The 22,967-nt window shown below is 38.1% G+C and overlaps 13 protein-coding genes across 13 annotated transcripts; 7 read left to right on the top strand and 6 right to left on the bottom strand.

Moving 5' to 3' along the window:
* Window positions 1-118: 118 nt before the first annotated feature.
* On the top strand, window positions 119-1,036 carry NIT2 (putative hydrolase; the record flags this gene model as incomplete). The annotated part of the gene is made up of 1 exon (XM_043193266.1): window positions 119-1,036. One exon carries the CDS (start codon window positions 119-121, stop codon window positions 1,034-1,036), a length of 918 nt encoding a protein of 305 aa, XP_043047692.1.
* Window positions 1,037-1,139: 103 nt separating this feature from the next.
* Window positions 1,140-2,357, bottom strand: YDJ1 (type I HSP40 co-chaperone; the record flags this gene model as incomplete). The annotated part of the gene is made up of 1 exon (XM_043193267.1): window positions 1,140-2,357. The coding sequence occupies one exon, from the start codon at window positions 2,355-2,357 to the stop codon at window positions 1,140-1,142; it is 1,218 nt and encodes a 405-aa protein (XP_043047693.1).
* A 232-nt stretch (window positions 2,358-2,589) lies between these two features.
* On the bottom strand, window positions 2,590-4,212 carry SRV2 (adenylate cyclase-binding protein; the record flags this gene model as incomplete). Its single annotated transcript, XM_043193268.1, has 1 exon — window positions 2,590-4,212. One exon carries the CDS (start codon window positions 4,210-4,212, stop codon window positions 2,590-2,592), a length of 1,623 nt encoding a protein of 540 aa, XP_043047694.1.
* A 273-nt stretch (window positions 4,213-4,485) lies between these two features.
* On the top strand, window positions 4,486-6,801 carry ARP5 (uncharacterized protein; the record flags this gene model as incomplete). Its single annotated transcript, XM_043193269.1, has 1 exon — window positions 4,486-6,801. One exon carries the CDS (start codon window positions 4,486-4,488, stop codon window positions 6,799-6,801), a length of 2,316 nt encoding a protein of 771 aa, XP_043047695.1.
* Window positions 6,802-6,819: 18 nt separating this feature from the next.
* NOP2 (rRNA (cytosine-C5-)-methyltransferase) lies at window positions 6,820-8,682 on the bottom strand (the record flags this gene model as incomplete). The annotated part of the gene is made up of 1 exon (XM_043193270.1): window positions 6,820-8,682. One exon carries the CDS (start codon window positions 8,680-8,682, stop codon window positions 6,820-6,822), a length of 1,863 nt encoding a protein of 620 aa, XP_043047696.1.
* Window positions 8,683-8,886: 204 nt separating this feature from the next.
* TRM6 (tRNA 1-methyladenosine methyltransferase subunit) lies at window positions 8,887-10,215 on the top strand (the record flags this gene model as incomplete). Its single annotated transcript, XM_043193271.1, has 1 exon — window positions 8,887-10,215. One exon carries the CDS (start codon window positions 8,887-8,889, stop codon window positions 10,213-10,215), a length of 1,329 nt encoding a protein of 442 aa, XP_043047697.1.
* Window positions 10,216-10,262: 47 nt separating this feature from the next.
* On the bottom strand, window positions 10,263-12,757 carry NAM9 (mitochondrial 37S ribosomal protein nam9; the record flags this gene model as incomplete). Its single annotated transcript, XM_043193272.1, has 2 exons — window positions 10,263-10,924; window positions 11,362-12,757. 2 exons carry the CDS (start codon window positions 12,755-12,757, stop codon window positions 10,263-10,265), a joined length of 2,058 nt encoding a protein of 685 aa, XP_043047698.1.
* A 630-nt stretch (window positions 12,758-13,387) lies between these two features.
* On the top strand, window positions 13,388-14,386 carry EAF7 (Eaf7p; the record flags this gene model as incomplete). Its single annotated transcript, XM_043193273.1, has 1 exon — window positions 13,388-14,386. The coding sequence occupies one exon, from the start codon at window positions 13,388-13,390 to the stop codon at window positions 14,384-14,386; it is 999 nt and encodes a 332-aa protein (XP_043047699.1).
* A 422-nt stretch (window positions 14,387-14,808) lies between these two features.
* On the top strand, window positions 14,809-17,430 carry MSH1 (mismatch repair ATPase; the record flags this gene model as incomplete). The annotated part of the gene is made up of 1 exon (XM_043193274.1): window positions 14,809-17,430. The coding sequence occupies one exon, from the start codon at window positions 14,809-14,811 to the stop codon at window positions 17,428-17,430; it is 2,622 nt and encodes an 873-aa protein (XP_043047700.1).
* A 3-nt stretch (window positions 17,431-17,433) lies between these two features.
* Window positions 17,434-19,152, bottom strand: KQ657_002515 (RNA-binding snoRNP assembly protein; the record flags this gene model as incomplete). The annotated part of the gene is made up of 1 exon (XM_043193275.1): window positions 17,434-19,152. The coding sequence occupies one exon, from the start codon at window positions 19,150-19,152 to the stop codon at window positions 17,434-17,436; it is 1,719 nt and encodes a 572-aa protein (XP_043047701.1).
* An 882-nt stretch (window positions 19,153-20,034) lies between these two features.
* Window positions 20,035-20,769, top strand: KQ657_002516 (uncharacterized protein; the record flags this gene model as incomplete). The annotated part of the gene is made up of 1 exon (XM_043193276.1): window positions 20,035-20,769. One exon carries the CDS (start codon window positions 20,035-20,037, stop codon window positions 20,767-20,769), a length of 735 nt encoding a protein of 244 aa, XP_043047702.1.
* Window positions 20,770-20,892: 123 nt separating this feature from the next.
* KQ657_002517 (mitochondrial 54S ribosomal protein mL61) lies at window positions 20,893-21,339 on the bottom strand (the record flags this gene model as incomplete). The annotated part of the gene is made up of 1 exon (XM_043193277.1): window positions 20,893-21,339. One exon carries the CDS (start codon window positions 21,337-21,339, stop codon window positions 20,893-20,895), a length of 447 nt encoding a protein of 148 aa, XP_043047703.1.
* Window positions 21,340-21,770: 431 nt separating this feature from the next.
* Window positions 21,771-22,922, top strand: ARC1 (Arc1p; the record flags this gene model as incomplete). The annotated part of the gene is made up of 1 exon (XM_043193278.1): window positions 21,771-22,922. The coding sequence occupies one exon, from the start codon at window positions 21,771-21,773 to the stop codon at window positions 22,920-22,922; it is 1,152 nt and encodes a 383-aa protein (XP_043047704.1).
* Between the last annotated feature and the right edge of the window lie 45 nt (window positions 22,923-22,967).

Genomic DNA, 22,967 nt, shown 5'->3' on the forward strand with positions numbered 1-22,967 from the left:
TTTTGTAACCCTATATGTTGTGCACATAAAACACAATTTCAAGGATGATATAGAAATCAATTAACTCCACAACCTACACTCTTCTTGTTCCTCTTCCTCTACTTCTCATAACCCCGTAATGAGTCTCCGTATAGGATTAGGCCAGATATGTTCATCTTCCAACGTTAAAGCCAATGCTCGAGTTGTAAGCAAATTAATCAACAAAGCACTTGCATGTCAATTGGATGTTCTCTTCCTCCCTGAAGCCAGTGACTATATATCCAGTAGTAGTGAACATGGACTTTTATTAGTTGAGAGTGTTGAAACCGATTTCGTTGCCGCTATTAAAGGACTAGTTCGAGGTACTCCTCTCCAGGTGGCTGTAGGGATCCATTCGCCTGGTGTTAACAAAGAAAAGGTTAAGAATGAGTTATTGTGGATAAGTGATGGGGAAGTGAAGCATCGGTACCAAAAGATTCATTTATTTGATGTTAATGTTCCTCAAGGTCCGATATTACAAGAACTGAAAAGTGTTGAACGAGGTGATACATTATGTAAACCATTTTCCATTGGCGATGGTGATGGTGATGAAACGGGCAAATGGAAGGTGGGATTAGGTATTTGTTATGATATTAGATTTCCTGAAATGGGTTTAGCTTTAAGACTGGCAGGTGCTAATATCATTACTTACCCACTGGCATTCACTACCAAAACAGGTGAAGCACATTGGAAGGCATTAGGAATCGCCAGAGCATTGGATACACAAAGCTATGTGATTATGGCAGCTCAATGTGGTTCTCATGATACCCTGTATTTGAGACCTGAAAGTAATAATGGGGCAGTTGTTAAGCGTATTAGTTATGGTGCTTCACTTGTGGTTGATCCGTGGGGGGTGGTCGTGTGCGAGGCGAAGAAATACAGTGATTCAGCCTTAACTGATGACATAGACCAAGATGGTGATTACTATCAGTTAGTAGAAGCAGTATTAGATTGGCAACTGTTGGCTACAATAAGACAAAACATGCCATTAGAAGATCATAGAGTACAATGGAAATAATAGAGTACAATGGACATGAGGGAATAAAACCATCTCTATAGATTATATATAATCCAACCACTAAAATACAGTATAGTATGTATATATACAACTCCACTCTCAACTATTGTGTGGCACATTGGACCCCAGGTTGACCACCTTCTTCATCATCTGAATCATGGGCAGACTTTCTGTTTTGTTGTTGGTGTTTTCTTACGTCTACTTCAACCAAATCACAATCTTCAACGTCTGAACCCTTTGGAATATTCACGGCAGTTCTAGCAGGTAACACTTGTTCCAACAACTTCAATTTGTCCTCTTCGGCGAAATGAGATTCAGGGAACTTAACAGTGAACTTAACAAACAAATTACCATGACCACCTTGTCTATAAATTGGCATACCCTTATTCTCAACAACTCTAATGGCACCAGGAGAAATCACTTCACCGGGTAAAATAGCAACCTTGATATAATCACCTGAAATATGTTTAAAGGCAAACTCTCCACCAGCTAAAGCAGTCAATAAATCAATAGTGGCTTCATAATATAAATCAGCACCCTTTCTAGTGAAAAGTTCATGAGGCTTTTCATCAACCACAAAGATAACATCACCTGGAGTAATCCCTGGTTCTTGATCACCTTCACCAGAGAAAACAATTCTTTGACCATCTTTCATACCTGGATCAATATGAACTTGTAAGATTTTACGTTCACTTTGAGTCTTTTTACCTTGACATTCTTTACATCTATCCTTTGGATCACAAATGTCACCAGCTCCTTTACAGACATCACAAACAGTTTGGAATCTTTGAATCATTGGACCCATTTGTCTAGTAACAAATTTCATCCCTTGACCATGACATGATGAACATTGTTTAATCTTACCTTCAGCACCTCCACGACCATCACATGCCTTACATAAAATGGTCTTATTCAATGCTAATTTAGCAGTACGACCTTTGTATAATTCCTCCAAAGTACATGTGATCAGATGTTTGATATCTTTACCTCTTGCAGGACCTCTCGATGCACCACCTCCAGCGCCACCAAAGCCTCCACCAAAGAATTGAGAAAAGATATCATCAGCTCCCATACCACCTCCCATACCACCTTGACCACTTAACCCATCCTCACCATAAGAATCATATATTTCTCTCTTTTGCTCATCAGATAAAATATCATAAGCATGAGAAATCTCCTTAAACTTTTCGGCTGCTTCTGGTGAAGGATTCTTATCAGGATGATACTTCAAAGCTGCCTTACGGTATGCTTTTCTCAATTCATTTTCATTGGCTGATGGCGACACGCCCAAAGCATCGTAATACTTGGTTTCCTTAACCATATTCGAATGATGTAAAGTTGCTACTTAAAGAAAATGATTACTAAACTACTTTATCACGTTCTTATATCTACAAAACTTTTCACTCCATCGAAAATTCGCCCGAGTTCCACAACACCGATGACAATTTTGAACCAGACACGTAGTCCCTAGTTACGTAAGCAAGCGGATCAAGTAGTGTATGTAATAAGTATAACGTCTTTATATAGAATCTTGTTCAAGTCTTCTTGCATATCTAACCAAGATGTTCAACAACTTCACTCACAAGTTTCCCGTCCTTGATAACATGCATAAACTGTTCAGGAACTGCAAGTTCCAGGTAATCGTCATCAGCGACAGGAACATTAATATTTAATGCTGTAGTAGAACTGGAGTAGATATGAGCATTGATAGAATCATTTGATAAATAGATGGTTCCTTCATCTGATTTATCAACATTGATAATAGGTACTGATCCAACGATTTGAATACCAAACTTATTGGACTTAATCACATCAATACCTGAAATTAATGAATCAACTATAACGGCAACCTTATCGGTTCCGGAAACAGTAATGGAATTACCCTTACCTTTAAGTTGTACGGTAACATTGGAACTTCTACCAATGAAAACAGATTGACTCATTTCTAATTCAATAACAATGGGTCCATCAGATTGACTATAGTTCTCAACAAACCATGTTTTACCATCAACCAATTCCTTTCTTGGTGGATTGGTATTGAGTGGTTTACTTTTGGTTGAGGGCTTCTTGGATAACGAAGCAGGTTTCTTGGGAGGTAAGGGACCAGCTTTCCCTCTCAATTCAGGGTTCTTGTGGGTCATTTCAGATTTATCAACCTTCTTCAATCCTCTGGTAATATCAACTCCTTGATTCAAATCAGCGAAAACAGCTCCCATACCTGCTCCTCCTTCGCCAGAACTCTTCCCTTCATCTTCTTCAAAAATGTTACTTGGTGGTGGAGGTGGTGGTGGAGGAGGTGGGGCACCACCAGAAGCAACTGATGCCGCAGTACTTGTACTAGTCAGTTCTTTAAGTACGTCACTAAGAGATTTCCCTTGAGCATTCCATGAAGGTCCTGTAGTATGGAATTCCTTAACGTATGTTTTCAATCCTTCAAAAATTTGTAAAAACTTTTTAACCCATTCAACTTGATCCGGATCTTTATCTTTGAATTCTTTCAAGATTCTATTGGACCAGAATTGTGCACTATCTTTGAATTCAGGTATAAATGAAACTGGTGTATCATTTACAATCCAACCTAAAGCTGGTGCACCTTCACTAATGGTATTCAAATGGTTGAAGAATTTAGAACTACGATTTGCATCTTTGATTTCAGAAACTGCAGCAATTTTTTGACTGATTGGACCAACGATTTTGGCAAAATCAGGATCTGTAAGTTCAGGTTTCTTAGCCTTTAAAGCTGTTTTCAAAAATCTCAATTGCTCGTCAAAAGCTTCGGCAAAAGTTGAAGCAGCTTGTTTAACAACAGGATCAATTGCTTCTGAGCTTTCAACAAATGGTACAATGAATTCCTTTTGAAATTCCTTGAATTTAGCAATTACTTTGGACTCCACTTCTGGTTCAGCTTTAACTTGCCTAGAACTTGATTCTTCGGCCACAATTGATGGTGAAACAGGAATTGAGGTATCCTTCATAATAGAATCGGCTGTGGAAGGTTGTTCAGTTATAGATTTATTACTACTGGATGATGCACCTCCATTGGACTCTTGTTCTGCTGTCCGGGCTTCTTGGAATACAGTTATATCTTCCAACCGAGAGGTTGCAGCTTCCAATCTCTTGAGAATAGTCACCACATTATATCCGTGGAGGTTGATTTGTGACTCGTCACTTGCCATTGTTAATACAGAAAATGGTTAACGTTAATGACCAACGGAATTATGGCACCACGTCAAACTTCGTTGATACAACCCCCAAAAATACACTACAACATGTATGGTTAGTGCACGACTAAGCACTAAAAATGTCTTTGTTGTTTGGGTTATGCACGACTTTTGTGAATTTTCTATACCGATCAAAGTGAATCAAACTACTGCTGGTGATGGTTCGTACTACTAGAGGTGTCTTAATTGATTCAATTGTACTGTCACAAAGCCACCGTTGTTATCAATATGACTCGGGCTGCATCTGAGACTCCAGAGTTACCTCCTCAACCAATTTATACATTAAGAGATTATAAACCACCAATAGAACCAGAACCGTTTTATCAACATTATGAGTCTGGAATCCCCATAGCCATTGATTTAGGATCATCACAGATGAGAGCTGGGTTAACCAAAGAGCTGAAGCCTAACAATGTTTTTCCTAGCGTGGTTGCTAGATATCGTGATCGAAAAGCTGCTACAACATTGACATTAGTTGGTAATGATACTTACAGGGATGTTTCTGTTCGATCATCGATAAAATCACCGTTCGATGGACCATTGATAACCAATTGGGACTATGCTGAAGTCATGTTAGATTATCTGTTTGAACATTTAGGAGTTGTAGGATCATCTGTTACTGGAGGTATAGATAATCCTATAGTCATGACAGAACCAGTTTGTTGTCCATTTTCACAAAGAAGAACTATGTATGAATTACTTTTTGAAAACTACCAAGCACCAAGTGTTGCCTTTGGAATTGATTCTTTGTTTTCATATTATGCCAATTCTGCCACTCCTGCCAAATCTAATGGGATTGTTATTGGAACTGGTCATGAACTGACTCATGTTATACCTGTTGTTAATGGTAAGGGGATATTAACTCAAACTAAAAGAATAGATTGGGGTGGTGATCAATGTCAAACCTTTTTATCTAAATTGCTTATGTTGAAATATCCTTATTTCTCTTCTAAGCTTACTCCATCACAAGCTACCAATTTATTTGAAGAGTTTTGTTATATTCTGAAGGATTATCAATATGAGCTTTCCAATTATTTATCACTTGATTATTTGGAAGAAAAAGATATTGTAGCTCAAGCTCCAATTGAATTCCATCAAGTGGTTGAAAAGAAGAAAACTGAAGAAGAATTGGCAAAACAAGCTGAAAAGAGAAGAGAACAAGGTAGAAGACTTCAAGAACAAGCTCAACAGAAGAGAAAGGAAAAACTTGAACAGAAACAACAAGAATTTGATTATTATTCCGACATCAAAAATCAATTGGAAGGGTTAGATTCTCAAGATGTTTTATTGACTTTACAAGATGCTGGATTTGATGATTTGAATGATTTTAATAAATATTTATCAAGTTTGAAGAAATCGTTGAAAAAATCACAAGATGGTGAAGATGATCCTGATCAAATAGAAGACCCCTCTATTACATGGCCATTGGTAGACATTCCAGATGAAGAATTAAATGATGAAGAAAAACGAGCTAAAAAACGTCAACGATTACATAAGGCTAATTGGGAAGCTCGTGAAAAGGCAAAGGAACAAAAGAAACAAGAAGAAGAAGAACGTATAAAATTTGAAAAGGAACAAGAAGAATGGAGAGCAAGAGATTTGGAAGATTGGTGTAATACCAAACGTTTAGAATTGGCAGAATATATTAGTGGTTATAAGGAAAGGGTTAAATTATTAGACTCCTTTAAAGATAGAAAATCTGCAGCTGCTCAAAGAAGAATGAAAAATATAGCAGATTTAGCAGGAGATGAAGCCAATAATTCTTCATCATCAAGGAAAAGAAAGCGGAATGCTACGATTGATAATGATCCCAATGATACTTTTGGAGCCAATGATGATGATTGGAGTGTCTATCGAGAAATAAATAATACCAAACTTGAAGAACAACAAGAAGAAGATCAAAAACGGATTACAGCTTTGGAAGAAGAATTATTAAAATTTGATCCTGATTTCCATTATGAGGATACATTTGCAGCTTCTCAAACATTTGATTGGAAGAATCTGGTCCTTCATAAATTTATTCATGGACCACGCCAAAGTATTTCCATATCAATGCAAGCGGAGGGGAAAACACCTGAAGAAATTGCCAGTCATCCTGAAATCATCAAAAGAAGTCATCAAATGCATTTAAATATTGAAAGAATACGAGTTCCAGAAGTATTATTTCAACCTTCAATGGCTGGTTTGGATCAAGCAGGATTAATCGAATTACTGGGAGATCTTGTATTGAAAAGATTTGATGGGAACTTCCTTTCTGGTGGTCAATCATACAGTTTAATTCAAGATATATTTATAACTGGAGGTCTAGCCAGATTACCAAATTTTAGTGATCGGGTTTTTAATGATCTTCAAGCATTAATCCCCACAGGATCACCGTTGAAGGTTCGATTAGCTCAAGATCCTAGATTAGATGCTTGGAAGGGGATGTCCAAATGGGCTAATACCGAAGAATCTAAAGCATCATTTGTTACAAAGAAGGAGTATGAAGAATACGGATCTGAATACATCAAAGAACATGGTTTAGGGAATGTTTGTTTAAGATAAAAAATATACAAAGCTAATCTATTTTGATGGCTCTGAGGATGACTTTTTGAATGAATTTGGATTGATACCCTTTCTCTTCAAATTCCGTTTGATTGACAGTTCAATAAAAGATTTATCTTCATCGTCTTCGAATTCAGCAAAATCGCCATGAATAATACCTTCTTCTTCAGCTTCATTTCTGGCAAAGGCTTCCTTTTCCTTAGCACCAGCTAAACTCTTATCGTGAGCAGAAGGAGCGATCTTTTTGAATTTGGCAACAAAGAACCCATCAACATTATAAGTATGAGGATAATATCTTCTTGTCATTGATATGGTGGAATTGAAATGTTTCCCTCTATAAGATGTGAAACCTTCTTTACCTATTTGTAAACCAGTTTCGACCAATTTGACATTTGGTCTTTTCCTCAATGCATAATCAACCACTGCTTCATTTTCATCAACAGCAACAGAACACGTTGAATAAACAATTACACCACCAGTAGAAGAATTGGCATCAACAGAATCAATGGCTGATAATAATAATTGTTTCTGTAAATGAGGTATTTGAATGAAATCCTTTTCAGTACGACTTACTTTAACAGATTCATCCTTACCAATGACCCCAGTACCTGAACATGGAGCATCCAAAAGAACTCTATCAAATCCTCCAATGACTTTAGGAAATTCTCTAGCATCATAATGGCATACAATGGTGTTTTTACAACCCAACCGATGAATATTTGCAATTAAAGATTTGGTTCTGGCTTTATTGGCATCATTAGCGAAAACACAACCAGTATTCTTCATCAATGCAGAAATATAAGTGGTTTTACCACCTGGAGCAGCAGCCATATCCAAAATACGTTCATTTTCTTGAGGTTCTAAAGCCATCACGGGAAGGAATGAAGAAGCAGCTTGTAAAATATATTGACCAGCTAAATATTCGGGTGTGGCTCCAACAGGGACTTGGGAATCAAAGATTTGTAATCCAACTTTAGTCCAGGTACCAATTGGTTGTAAGTTAACCCCACGGTTAACTAAAGTTTGAGCCAAATCTCTTCTTCTGGTCTTTAATGTGTTTGTTCTAATGGTAATTGGTCTGGCGATTTCATTGGCTTCAAAGAACTCCATGGCTTCTGAGGGAGTGAACAAATTAAAGAGTTTCTCTGCTAAGAATTCAGAATATCCAAAATATTCACATATATCTTTAAGTAATCTGTCGGTGTATTCTGCTCTTGATTTACCTTCTTCTGCCAATTCTTTAAAGTTCTCTAAAACCTTGATGATTTCAATCATTCTGGTTCTAACCATTGTAACATCTTGAGTTCCTTTAGTCATTAAGGCTTCTTCCTCGGCAGTAGGCAAGACTTTAGCTCTTGGTTGGTTTTGATTTAATCCAGCTTCTTGTAATTCTAATTCAGCTTCTTCGGCTTCCAACTCATCTTCTTCATCCAAATGTCTTGAAAAGGCTTCCATGTTTTCTGCGTTCAAATTGTTTAATTCAGATTCATCTTCGTCGTCATCGGAGAACATGGGTCTTTCATGAGCTTCATCATCGGAATCAACCATTGGTTCGTTTTCAACATCAAATTCATCATCAACTTCAACTTCTCCTTCAGATCCAGACTCAGAATCGTCAAATAATGACTTCTTGGCTTCAGAGAGCTCTTTCAAATCCACTTCAGGTACATCCTCAGTAAACTCTTCCACATCTTCAACAGTTTTCTTTGGTTGTTTCTTATCTCTCTTTGATGATGATGATGATGATGATGTCTTTACCTTTTTGAATGTCTTGTCTTCTTCACTCAGTCTCTTTCTCTTCAGTTCCTTCTTTTGCTTCTTTGCTTGGAACTCGTCCAAGGATGGTGGGGCTCCTTGCTTATTCTTAGCTCTTCTACCCATTGTATGTCTTGGTGATGTTGTGGTCTGTGGTCTAGTGTATTACAATCATTATATAAAGTGAGTACTTAGATGAGATGACTGCCTAATCTGAAAAATTAATTTTGAAAAAGGTACACGACCTCATCTCATATTCTCTACTACACACTAATAGGTGGTGGTAGGTATAAACCTACAATGGACAATAGTGGACAGCATTAAGATACGATGGAAGCTGGAAAGAGTCGTGGTGTGATTGAAGCTGGTAGATATGCCGTGGTCAAATTACCGTCTGAAGGGTTGAAAATTGTGGAATTACGCAGTCATTCTACCGTTAACCTCGGGAAGTTTGGATCATTCAAAGTAGATGGGGTATTGGGGTATTCATATGGACAAGCATTTGAAATCATTGATGATAGAAATGTAAGGCCTATCAAGAGTCTTATGGAATCAGAGCCAACTGAAATAGATACGGAAGAAGAGGAAATTACTAAGGATAAATTGACTGAGTTATTCACTGCCAGTTCTGAAAGTAATCAAAATATCATTGATATAGGATCCAAGATTCAAAAGCTTTCCAATGAAGAAATAGATAATCTCAAAAAATCTGGAGCTTCAAGTGAAATTGGTCAAAAGATTATAGAGCAAATGATTGCTGGACATGAAGGGTTTGATAAGAAGACAGTTTTCTCTCAACAAAAGTATCTTAGAAGGAAACAACAAAAGTTTTTAAGAAGATTCTCGGTGGAATACTTGAGCTCTACTTTGATGTTACAATACTACATAGAAAAGGATCTTCCTAGAGTTCTTGATATCTCACCTGAAACATTAGGGTTATTGATGACTTATGGGAATGTTCGTCCTGGAGGAAATTATCTTCTTCTGGATGAAACTGGTGGTGTTATATTGTATGCCATGCTTGAACGAATGATAGGTCAAGGAACAGTGCTTGTTCTTCATGAGAATGAACATGCCAATTTGAATGTCATGAAATATTCAAATTTATCGGAAGAAGAAACAAAACTAACTGTAAAGACCGCCAGTTGGCTTCTGTTCATAGAACCAGATACTCAACGTATCGAATGGCAACCTTTCACTCAAGAAGAAATCGACCAATTACCCCCAGCTAAAAAAACAAAATATTATCGTCGTCATAACCGTGCTCTTGAAATTAACGATACTTTGGATTTAATTCAAAACGGTAACTTTGATGGTTTCATATCTGTGAGTACATTGAGCATGCCCTCAGTTCTTCCATATGTTTTAGATCGTGTTGGAGGATCTAGAGCTGTGGCTATCTACAACCAATTCAAAGAAAATTTATTAGAAACTCAGCATTTCCTCCAGGTCGACAAAAGAATTTTGGCTCCATCAATTATAGAATCGCGCGTTCGTCCTTATCAAACTATTCCAGGTAGAATGCATCCAGTAATGACTATGAGAGGTTATGGTGGTTACGTGTTGTGGGGAACTCGTGTATTTCCTGCTGAAAACATTCAAGCCATTGGACGTGGTATGTCCAACAAGAAGAAGAATATGGATCGTGTATCATCATGAGTTAAACTTAATCGAAAACACAAATTATAATATCATCTTATATCGACCTATTTATCGTAAATAGATTGACATAATTTGCTTAAACATTCAAGGTTACTACCGACCTTCCATCCAATTACACACCTTATGTTGCCAGCAGAATCATAGCGTCGGCCAACTCCCCATATTCTCTTAGATTTCTCTTGTAGATACTCATTTACATGATCTGCCTGATGGTCGTAGCCCAATTCGAAAACAAACCCACAAGCCCCCAGAGGTCGCACCAAATTATTAATCAAAGCGGAATAAAAGTCGGTGTCACCAACCAACGCCATCCGTGGTTCATACATTCGGGCTGATTTCTCTACCCCATTAAGTAGAACAGGCAATTTATAATCATTTTCTGGAATATATGGTGGATTTGCAGTGATTAAATTAGCATCAGTGATGTTTATGGAATGTAATAACATTTTGTCGAGGAGGTCGCCCTGCAAAATTGTCGTGGTACAATTTTCAAATTGTCGACCGACCAAAGTAACATTTTCTAGTGCGACTTTAAGTGCGTCGCTTGAGGCATCAAACCCAAACGTTTGCACTTGCGTATTTCCTCCAAGTTCTTGTTCCAATAGTAATGGTATACATCCAGTCCCGGTGCATGCATCAACTACCGTAAGTGTAGAGCCTTCGTAATGCTGTTTGAGTATCTCGGCTACTTCCAATACCCATTCCTCTGTTTCCCACCGCGGTATAAGTGCCCCAGGGCGACATTTGATATTTAGAACGCCGAACGGTTGCGAACCCAAAATATACTGAAGTGGTTCATTCCGCGATCTTCGTACCACCGCAGATTTCCATTGAGATGGCGGAAGTTCATTTTTAATCCATTGCAATTCACGAGTCGCCTGTGGAAGATCCCGTAACCCTCGTAGCAAACGTGCAAGCAAAGACAGAGTTTTGGTAGCAGTTCGTAGGGCTGTTGGGCTTATTCTGGGCATTAGTGTGGAACAGTACAAAATTGAGTATTTTTTAGGTGACATTTAAATTTTTGGATGTAATTTTGGGTCGAGAAATTGGTTCTGCTTCAATTCGTTTAGAATTTATTTTTAACCGGACTAATACTTATTAATATGTACAAGATAAAAGAAGTATAAACAGATCACTACATACCCTTTCTGCCGTAGTACATGTAAGCTCTTTGGTAGAGAGATTCTGGCAAAGGTGAGATCACTTCAGAATGCCCTGGTCTAGCAACAGGATCTTGCAAGTAGACAGCATGACAAGTTTCAAAAGAAACTTCAATATGATGAGGTAACACAGCAAATACCCCAATAAAAGGTCTTGGTGTCCAAGGAGTAAAGTATGGCTTTGAAGGGTCTTGACGTCCAAAAAGACCCTTTTGCCATGGTAAATTCACTTTAGCTGTGGATTCGTCTTCTGCAATAGCTTCCTTATCCAACTTTTGATGGAATTGTAAGTTTTTACCATAATCAGACGTGAATGGAATAAACTTTGAAGACTCTGATAACTTGGAACTATTAGCTGAGATTCTTATCTGTTCAGTTTTGTCGCTAACTAATTCGTTCAAGATCTTTTTTATTGAAGCTGCAAGTTTAACTTCACTTTCATTTTCAAATTCGTTCGATTTGGTAGAAATATATTTCTTACAATCTTCAATGGAGTTTGCTTTGAGTAAGGGGTGACCAACAGCCATAAGCTTGGTATAGACATCAATATACTTGGAAGCATATTTCTTACCTTTCAGTTCCAAAGCCTTCATGATGGCTTCTTCTTCAGTTTCTGTGGAAGCAGCTTTTAAAATGGAAGATAAAACGGATTCTCTTGTTACTGCCTTTTGGTCTTGAAGCATTTGCTTTTCCACGTTTTCGTTAAAAGATCTAATTGAGGCCTTTCTATCTTCTTCAGTACTTGATTTAGCACTATTCAAGGCTTTGGGCTTGGCTTGGGCTAATTCCCACATAGCATGCGGGTTTTCCTTGACGTTGGCAACAAATCTGTTCCAGGCAACAACTTGAGCCACATCAGTTTTAATGGCCTTATCCAAGCTTGGTTTTGCTCTACCCATAGCCATCAACACCTTTTCAGGTGTAACACTGAATAAATCTCCGCTTTGTAAAGGGAAACTTGGATGTCTAACCACGGTTCCGTTAACTTTAACATGACCAGAACGAATGAATTCTCTTGCTTGTCGCACTGAAGAAGCAAACATGGCTCTAAATACTGCAAATTCCAATCTCTTTTCTAATGCTGCATATGTTTGTAAAGAATAAGGTGTTGGTTCTTCGCGAGTACCCTTTAAGGAAGCATCCAATTGAGCTACAGAGTCAGCTTTCTTTTGGAATAATTGCATCCAACGACCTTCAGTCAAATGATCTCCATGGTATGCTCTTGTTTCTTGTTTAGCGTACCATTTTTGTTGGTACAACGACTTCCCATTATAACGAACATCTGGTTTCTTGTACAAGTTAAAAACGTTGTACTTGTTCATAGAAGCCCGCACACGGCCCTTAAACAAGGAGAAAGAATTCTCTGCTCTACGTGGCATCTTTAACTTCTTTCTGACCAATAAAACACTAGAGTAGCAGCTACTTCCTGTTAGTTTATAGTAGTAGAACTACTGAAAAAGTTTTTCACAATTGCCAGTCGTGTGCGGGTTAATTCAACCAGATCGTAGATCACCATCCTCAGACAAACAAGAGACTAAATGAATGATAAGTGGGTTATAACTTAAGCAAATAGAAAGGAAGAAGAAAGAATAAACTAAGCAGCATAAGAAAATATATCTAAATTGTACTGTAAAATTATTATTAGACTCAAAGAAGCTGTATATGCTTATTGCTCAGCAATTACTACCCACAGTATCCATTTAGGGCATCACTGTTGTGTTCATAGCCATAGTATAATAGCGTTGGACTTTAAATTATGTATGAGCATTCACACAATACTCTTTTTTATCTCTTGAAAGACTGTTACACTGTAAGACTTGGTACACAGCAAGACTGGTGCACTGTAAGACAAATACAGTACAAAAGACGTCACCTGTATACAACGCGGCCCTATACTCATTATACCATTCTATAATCTTTGAATGGATACCTTCGACAATTAACTTGTAGCTAGTGTTTGGTACTATCAATTGATACTTGTGGGAATCAGTTTATTGAGGTTGTGCATTATGCTTGTTGAGGGAGTTCGGAAATGGACCCTTGATGATGAGATCATGCTCTTCAATTTAGTATGTGATCATAAGCCCGCAGGGAAGAACAAACATCGTAACATGGTCCAGATAATTGATAAAATTAACAAACATCTTCCCGCGGGAGAACAGCAGTTCACTGCGTCGGAAATATGGGATAAATTAGAAGAGCTTTATAACTTGGATCGTGTTGATCAAATAGAAGAGTTTGAATCCACTGATGAAAGTAAAAAGGACCGTGAAACAAGGTCAAAGGCATGGCACAAACCACGTACTCGGTCGCAAGTTACAGAAACATCAGATAGCGGTGAAAGTGATAGACGAAAACGACATAATGCAAGTACCCTGGTTACACCTATAGAAACTGAAGAAAATGGTACAGATGCAAGTGAACCAGATTCGAATGAAAATGAAGCTGCTACACCAGCATCTGACAATAACACTGAGCCTGTTGCTATAGACAAAGAAGCCAGTCCGGTTAAATCTGGTCACACTAAGCTGGAAACACAGGAAGAGAAACTATCTGAAACCAGTACAGATGAAAATCAACAGGATGAAGAAGAAGCAGAAGGAAAAAATGACAATAATGAAGGTGATGGTGACGATGCAGATGAAGCAGAAGAAGAAACAGAAACCGAAACTGCTTCCAAGAGGATTACAAGAAGAGCTTCTCGTAGAGCAGCTAATTCTGATGTTGAATCAACACCAAAGCCTCTGGCTAAGAAGAGAACCCGTTCAGTATCGAAACAAGTTTTCCCAGAAGAGACTCCGGTATCGAAAAGACGGAAAACAGCTTCGCCAGTTCCTCAAACCCCTGCTGCTAAAAGACGTACTCGGTCGACCGATGTTACCAAAGAAACAGAGGAATTTGATAATGAACAAACAGAGCCTCCTAAACGTCGCAGATCAATGAGAGCTCTAACGACAAAGGAATCGGCTCCAAAGACTCCTGTTAGAAGAAGCACCAGAAGAAAGTAAAGTTAAAAGTAGCATGGCAAACGTACTATACCTCGACCCATCAATAGTGCGACTCCCATACAAAGTGCGACTGAGTATGGATTTTTCAGTCGAACAAACAAACTACCACACTCTTCACGATGATCTCTCTTCATAATACACCCCACAACACACTTACATCCTGACGTATACTTCTCTGTGGCGTTACTTCCATATAATTGCAGCTTGAAGGATTGCGATTTGGAGGCAAACGTGTAAATACGATGCGATGGTGGAGTCCATGTTCTCATATACGGTTACCTCGAACGACTTTACCGCGTTTTCGAACTGTTAATAGAAGTTGGGTAAGATGGAACGCGTCTGCCGTAGTCGAGCCAGTGCTAGCTGATTGGGATAGAGGCGGAAGAACAACTAAAAACAGTCTTACTCCGCTATACGCCTCTATGCGTAAACTCATAGAAGCAAACAATGGCAATGTTTGTTTCATTCAAGTGGGAAGTTTCTATGAACTTTATTTCGAACAGGCTGAAACGTATGGGCCTAAGTTGGGCTTAAAGGTCGCTACAAGGAAAACTTCCAAATTTGCAATCCCTATGGCTGGCTTCCCCGTTCATCAACTTCAAAAGTTTGTCAAATTGGTTGTTCATGATCTTGGAGTCAATGTAGCTATTATCGATCAGTTTCCAGATGAATTCAATCAAGGATCAATAATCCATCGAAGAGTTTCAAGAATCGTGTCTCCAGGGACATTAGTGGACGAATCGTTTCTAAACTTTAATAAGAATAATTTCTTGTTGGCCATATACCTTCCTCCCAATTGTCATAAGTCATTTGCTGATCCAGACATGGAAATTGGTCTTCTGTGGTTGGACTTATCTTTAGGTGAATTTTTCATTCAAACGTCGACTCTTCGTGACTTAGTGTCTGATATTTCAAGAATTATGCCCAGTGAAATTATTATATCCGACTCATTTCGATCTGCCGATCTTATAAATGGAGTTTGGTATCAACCACTTCAGGAACTTCGGAAATATTTCATTCGTTACCATTCCACAGTTTATTCTGATCTTCACCATTTGTTTAGGGCTCCACCCAGAAAGATCCAAAAATCTCTTGAAGGTATGGGTGTTAAAGAGAAAGCAGCCATGAATATGACATTGTCATACGTCCATATCAACTTACCTAACTCTAAACCATCACTTGAACTCCCACAAAAGTTTTGGAATGAAAAGACCTTGCAAATGGATCTGAGAACTAGAGAGGCCTTAGAATTAACTGAAAGAGTAACAAATGGCAATAGATCTGTTGCTGGAACTCTTCTTAGTATTATCCGAAGAACAGTTACTCCATCAGGTACCAGGTTACTAACACGTTGGATTACATCCCCCATCTTACTGATTGATGAATTGGTGAATCGATTAGACTTTGTTTCGTTCTTCAAAGATAACCAAACTTTCGCTGCAGCTATTCGAAGCAAACTTTCTGAACTTGGTGATTATGTTCGAAGCATACAAAGGCTTCTGATAGGCAAGACAGGCCAAATAGAAAGCATGTATTTTATAACTGATAGTTTGAAAAAGCTTGGAGAACTCAAAGAATTGATAACTGTGGAAGTTAAATTGAACCCCGATGCCGCAGTATTGGTTCCTCTTTTATCAACCCTTGATGTTCCATTGCATCTAGTGGAAAAGGTAGAAGGCACTTTAATGAGGGTAGTTAATGGTGACAATGATTTCCGGGACAACGAAGTCTCCACTGAAGAGGAAATATATGGGAGTTCTGGATCTTACAGCAACCATTTGGTTGAAAAGTATCGTCAAAAGATCCCCTCAAATTCGCCAATCAATGAAAACCTGTTCCATGTTCGTCCTGATTATAATCAAAATCTTGCAGATTGTCATAAAGAATTGAACAAAGTTCTACTTAAAGAAAGTAAAATAATAAAGGACATTGAAAAGAAGCTCGAGGCTAATAATGTCAAACTTACTGTTAGTAAGAAATTACAATATGGGAGATATGGTAATGTCATTCATTTTTCAGGTACAAACAAGCAATTGGAAGCAGCAATCGAAGTGCTAGGTAAGAAGCCTTTCCGGGAACAAAGAAAGACTTCTGCTATTTATAAACCAGATAATTGGATTAAAGTGCAATCGTTGATCATTGAATTTGAATCCAACATTCGTCAACAAGAGGTTTTAATTCTTAATGAATTGAAGGAACAAATACTTTCCGAGGCAGATAACATTCGATCCATTAACAAAATGGCTGATTTTCTTGACGTTACTTCATCCTTTGGATATTTGGCCCATGAATGTAACTTGGTAAGGCCTAAATTTGTGAATGACAATGTGATTAGCATTCAAGGTGGAAGGCATTTAGTTGTTGAAAGTGGCTTAAGAATTTCTGGTGATACCTTTGTATCTAATGATATTCATATAGGAACTACTAAAAAGGATAAGACTATTAATACTTGGGTAATTACAGGACCAAACATGGGAGGAAAAAGTACTTTTTTACGTCAGAATGCTTTAATCGTTATATTGGCACAAATGGGGTGTTTTGTTCCAGCTAAATCGATTACTTTAGGAATTGTTGATAAGATATTCACAAGAATTGGAGCATCCGATGATTTGTACAGTGATTTAAGTACATTTATGGTTGAAATGGTTGAAACTAGCAATATTTTAAAGCATTCCACTCAAAGATCATTAGCTATTGTTGATGAGATTGGAAGAGGTACAAGTGGCAAGGAAGGCTTAGCAATCGCCTATGCCACACTTTTATCTTTAGTGCAAGAGAATAAGTGTAACACATTATTCGCTACCCATTTTGGTAATGAAATTGAGTCCATGTTGAAAGCAGATAATGTCAACGTGGATCATATTCGTTTCTATAGAACCAAAGTGGTAGAAAGTGTTACTGATGGGAAGATTGATATTTTTATTGATCATAAGTTAGAACCGGGAATTAGCAAGAAATCATTTGCAATTGAAGTTGCTAAAATGGCCGGGTTTCCTGAATCAACTTTGAACCATGCCAGACGAGCATTGGAATTATTAGCATAAGAATTAATTCTGATAATTGTTTTGATTAGTTTGATGTTTGGTCAACATAGAATGTAATTGTTGAGCTTGAGCAGGATCCAATTGGCTTATTTGCTGCTGTATTTCTAATGGTAAATGGGAGTAATCAGGGTCCCAATTTTGTTGAGGAGGAGGATGAGGCATGTTTTGTGGCCCCCCAGTGTACTGTTGAGGATTATATTGCTGAAAACCTTGTTGCGGTGGAAACTGCTGATTAAATGCATTAGGATAATACTGTTGTTGCATGGACATAGCTGGTTGATTTTGAAAGTAATTATTTTGGTTTTGAGCATGCATATGTCTTGTAGGATCAAAGGGAACTCCATAAACAGAAGGCATGTGGTCGATTTGAGTAGGTGGTGGTGGTGGTTGGACTGGCATATTTGGTTGGACTAATCTCGTACTGGTCGTGTCTCTATGAGAAGACCCTTCTTGATATCTTGGTTTGTATAATGGAGGTTTTGAAGATACACTAGTGGGATATGACGAACTTGGTTGAGCATTCGCATATCCATACAGTTGGAATCTTTTATTTCTATTATCATTTCCATCATTGGAGTATCTTCTTTTCCCCTCATTTATTGTTTGTTCTCCATCTGGTTTCTTATTGCTATTATTGTTCTTCTTCTTCTTTTTTTTAGCAGATTTGGCTGCTGCTTCTTGTTCATCATCTGAAAAGTCTTGTTCCTCAATAGGCAATTCTTCATCATGCCAATTACTTGCATCTGTTCCCTTCAGAAACTTTTTAACTTCATCTGTGTACAAGAATTGGGAGTCGGGAACAACATAATAAACTTTTGAGCCTTTAAGGGATTTGAATTGTTCCATGGCAGATTCGGAATTGAATTTAATTCGATATGATGGTGATTTTAATCTTCCAAACACTTCAAATATAGGGCCGACCACGGTTCTATCTTCAAGACAAATCACCGACTTCTCCTGTAACACTCTAAATTCTCCAGATACATTTGCGCGTATAATAATAGACTTATCCACAAACCCAGTGATTTCACCAATATGTTCTATGGGAGCATTTTCAGGTATGGAATACTCTGATGGTAATTCTGGGGCCTTTTCATCTTGAACTTCGTTGTGAGAAACAATTGGTCCTTCATCTCCGTCATTCTCTTCACCGTCATCTTCCATAGTAATTGGACGTTTATCATTTGACTTTGAATCTGATTCAGAATCTGAATCCGAATCTGAATCCGAGTCTGCAGAGGAATCTAAGGATGCATTGGAGTCGGAATCAGGGTCGGAATCAGAACTCTCAGACATAATTTCAAGTTCATCATCTGAGTATTCTTGAACTTTTTCTTCATTTAGATTGGCTGATATGAATGCTGATACTTCTGACTCTGTTTTAACATCGGAACTCGTCAGAACTTCTGTTTTAATTTCATCCACTTTACCTACTGGAATGGCCTCTTCAGCAATTGCATTGACTACTTCCGATACTTTCTTCTCCTCATTGTTTGCTTCCTTCTCGTTAAATACTTTCTTCTCATTCTCTAAGTCCACTGTGTTCTCTTTTACTTCTGGTTCTTGTTCCTTTTCTGGTTCTTGTTCCTTCTCGGGTTCGTTTTGGTTTACAACTTCTTCATTGGTTGACCCAATTGCCTCAATAAGTAAAGTTCGAGACTCGTTCAAGGACGTCGATACCTCCAGCTGTTCTACTGGTTGGGGGTTCTCTTCAGCGCTCATATCTGGTCTCTGTTCCGCTAGTAATAGTATGTACAATAAAATCAACCTACATTAGTTAAGAGAATAGCGATGAGATGGACATAACACAAACCCGCTTCGTATGGGGTCAGTGGATGTTCGATTTTACATTGTGGAAAGTAGTCGAACAAACCGTATCACGTGACGACGAGGTTTCTTGACTTCATGACATTTGTTGGTTGCTCGCTAGTTATGCTCGTAAGGAGGTGGTAGTCATAGAGGACCCCCACCTTTCACGTTGCCATCCGTACGTTTCGCCGGGTGTTGAATTGAACTTGTTGGGATTACGTATTACATAACCCCATATTTTTCGAAGCAATACCGATAATTACAACGAGATAATGTTGTGCAATGGCTGCGAATGACTGCAAAGCGTGGGCATACAACAAGAAATTCTGGATACAAGCTAACGCACGCACACGATTTGCAGCATGCAACTGGGATTGAATTTGAGCGGACTTAAAACTGACATTGGATCAGACTTACAGTGTGTTTCCCGGAGTTAAGGTGGACTTTATAATGGACTTTAGGATGGAAAATTCTCCATAACTCCCACTTTTATGTAGAAATGTCGGCTAAAAAAAGGGAAAGTATCTATAACACCTGAAACAATACCAAGTATATAAATGGAGTCAATCAAACAATGAACTTTAATTCATTTAATAGTGTAGTTGATTGATTGGGGCGGGAATATTCTTTATCGTTGTTAATTCATGAAATCTCCTAGTATTTTATACCACACAGCCTGACTAATTTAATACATCCGCGCTACCCAATCTCTGACGTTTAAACGTTTATAAAGGTATGGGAGATTCCATTACACCCTTACCAATAATCATTATTAACCTAAAATAGATTTTGACAATGGCCTCCAATCCTCCAGGTGAATGCTGTAAAACCGGTTTCTTCCGTACTGGTAACCCTCAAGGGTCAGTGAAGGAAGTCTTTGGTCTTGCTTCTTATGTTGTTGGTGAAGAATTCAATAGTGATAGAGTTCTTGTTATTATTACTGATATTTTTGGTAAAGACATCCACAACACTCAATTGGTTGCAGATGAGTTATCCAAGAACGGGAAATACCAAGTTTACGTTCCAGAAATATTTGGTGGTGATCCTTATTTAATTGATGATTCAAGAGATTTAATGGAATGGGTAGGTGGTAAATTACCTTTAATTGGTCCTCTTATTAAAGAGTATCTCACCAAGTTGAATGCTGAGTTAAAGCCTAAATTCATTGGTGGTGTTGGTTACTGTTTCGGAGCTAAATTTGTTGTTCCTCAAATGGCTAAAGATGGATTTTTCAGTGCTGGTGCAATTGCCCATCCATCTTTTGTTTCTGAAGAGGAATTGGGAGCTATTGTCAAACCGCTTTTAATTAGTGCTTGTTATACTGATAAAATCTTTACTACTGAGCTTCGTGCCAAGAGTGAAGAGATCTTAAACAAGTTAAGTGAAGATATTGATCTTGATTGGAGACTCAACTTATTCCCCAAGGTTGTCCATGGGTTCGCTGTTAGAGGAGATATTTCCAACCGTGATGTTCGTTACGCAATGGAATCTACAATTAAAGACCAACTTGAATGGTTTGCTAGATATTGATATTCACTCACAGATGTGTGATATCTCAATAGAGTAGGTAGATTGACTTTAACAACTTTTTTTATTATTATATCTGATTCAAATGTATGTACAAGATGCTATTTATTATATCGTGCAAATCAATCAATGGGAATCGGGTTTGCTGATAATAGGAATTTCTTCTATGGGAATAGATGTGGCGCCTGTAAGTTCCACAAGTTCATTAAGAATCTGTTGTTGTGACTTTTCTAAACAGTTGAGTACTTTAGATTCACCTTCTCCACTTATCACAACTCTGGCAGGCACTTTCTTTAAATCAGCTTTATCTTCAACTTTAATTCTGGTCATAATAAAGTCCACATCCGGATTATGAAATTGCAAAGTCGGAAGGTTTTGTCTCCAGAAACGCTTTAAACCTATATGAGGACCTTGAACAGGAGCTTTTAAAAGAAATAATTCAATGCTCTTAACATTTGGTTGAAACTTGAAAGCATTCTCGGGTGTTCCGGCTATAAGGTTCAAGCGTTCAATCTGCTTCAATATCCTTGAAGCAGGAAGGTTCTTAAACATGGCGGCAGGTCTAGAGCTCATGGTGACGCCTGTCTATATCAAAAATAGTTGTCTTCTATTAATGGTCTAGTTATTAAAGATTATCGTTTGTGAAAATTTTGTACAGTTCACAAAAATGTCGTGAATCAGTAAGATTTTGAATAGTGTCGCACATCATCACCAAAATGTCTCTTCTGTTGGCCCCCAATCTTAGCTACAATAAGAACGAAATAATAATGCCATAAGTAGCAATATTGAAGAATAAGCATCAAGAGTAGTTATGCTCCTTGTTTGAATGAACCAATTTTACGTGACTAATAATTCTTCATAGCAGTATTTTTAAGGTATCCACATAGTTACGGCTAAGGAGAAGATTAATATGGTAGCGCGCCCGCAGGGTTATCGAAAATTTTTATAGTGGAGAAGTAGTCTTAAGAGTCACAACCTTTAGGCATCAACATACATAATCAATAATGTCTGATTTTCTTAAACAATTCAAGAAGTTGGCGTTGGCTGATGCTAATTCGGCTCTGGAATCATTGTTTCCTGAATTGAACAAGGAAGAAAAGGCCTTGGGTGTTCAATACGAAATTGCTTCCACAAGAGTCAATGAACCTGAAAGTTTAATTCAATTGAACAACGCTTTGAGATCTCAAACTTTTATCACTGGTAACAAGCCTTCTAAGTCAGATATTGTGGTTTTTGCTAATGTGTTTTCCGTTGCATCAAAATGGACTTCTCTTGAAGATTTGTCTGCTTTCAGACACATTTTGAGATGGGCCGATTTGGTACAAAACACTTTAGTTGATGTTCCTGAAAAGATTGCCATTAAATACGACGCTGACATTGCCAGAGAAATAAAAGAAAAGAAGAAGCCCGCTGATAAGGCTGCTGCTGCTACTGCTGCTCCAGCTGCTGCTTCAAAGAAGGAAGATAAGAAGGTTGAACAAAGCAAGTCCACTGGCGGTGAACAACCTCAAAGAAAGGAATTGACTGAAGAAGAAAAGAAGGCTCGTGCTGAAGCTCAAAAGGCTAAGAAAGCCGCTAAGGCTAAGGCTAATGCTGAAAAGGCAGCTAAAGAAAAGGCAACTGCTGCTACTGCTGCTATTCCTAGCCCTGCAATGGTTGACTTCAGAGTTGGTTTCATTCAAAAGGCTGTCAAGCATCCAGACGCTGATTCTTTGTATATGTCCACTATTGATATGGGAGACGAAGAAGGTCCTCGTACAGTTTGTTCTGGTTTAGTTAAATACATTCCTATTGAAGAAATGCAAGAAAGATACGTTGTTGTTATTGCTAACTTGAAACCTGTTACCATGAGAGGTGTTAAGTCCATGGCCATGGTTTTATGTGCCTCCAACAAGGGTGACAATGCTGTTGAATTTGTCAACCCTCCGGCAGGTTCCAAGGCTGGTGATAAGATTTTCTTTGAAGGTTTTAATGGTACTCCTGAGAAGCAATTGAACCCAAAGAAAAAGATTTGGGAAACAATTCAACCATTGTTCACTACCACCGAAAACTTTGAAGTTACCTACACTGAAGAAGGTAAGCCTCCTGCTAGATTGGTTAACGAGAAGGGTGAAGTATGTAAGAACTCCACTTTAGTTGGTGCTCTGGTTAACTAAACTTCTTATAGTAATTAATATATTGCATACAGTTCGAGTTTAGTT

This window comes from Scheffersomyces spartinae, assembly GCF_019049425.1.
Source record: "Scheffersomyces spartinae strain ARV_011 chromosome Unknown scaffold_20, whole genome shotgun sequence".
Lineage (NCBI taxonomy): Eukaryota > Fungi > Ascomycota > Pichiomycetes > Serinales > Debaryomycetaceae > Lizanozyma > Lizanozyma spartinae.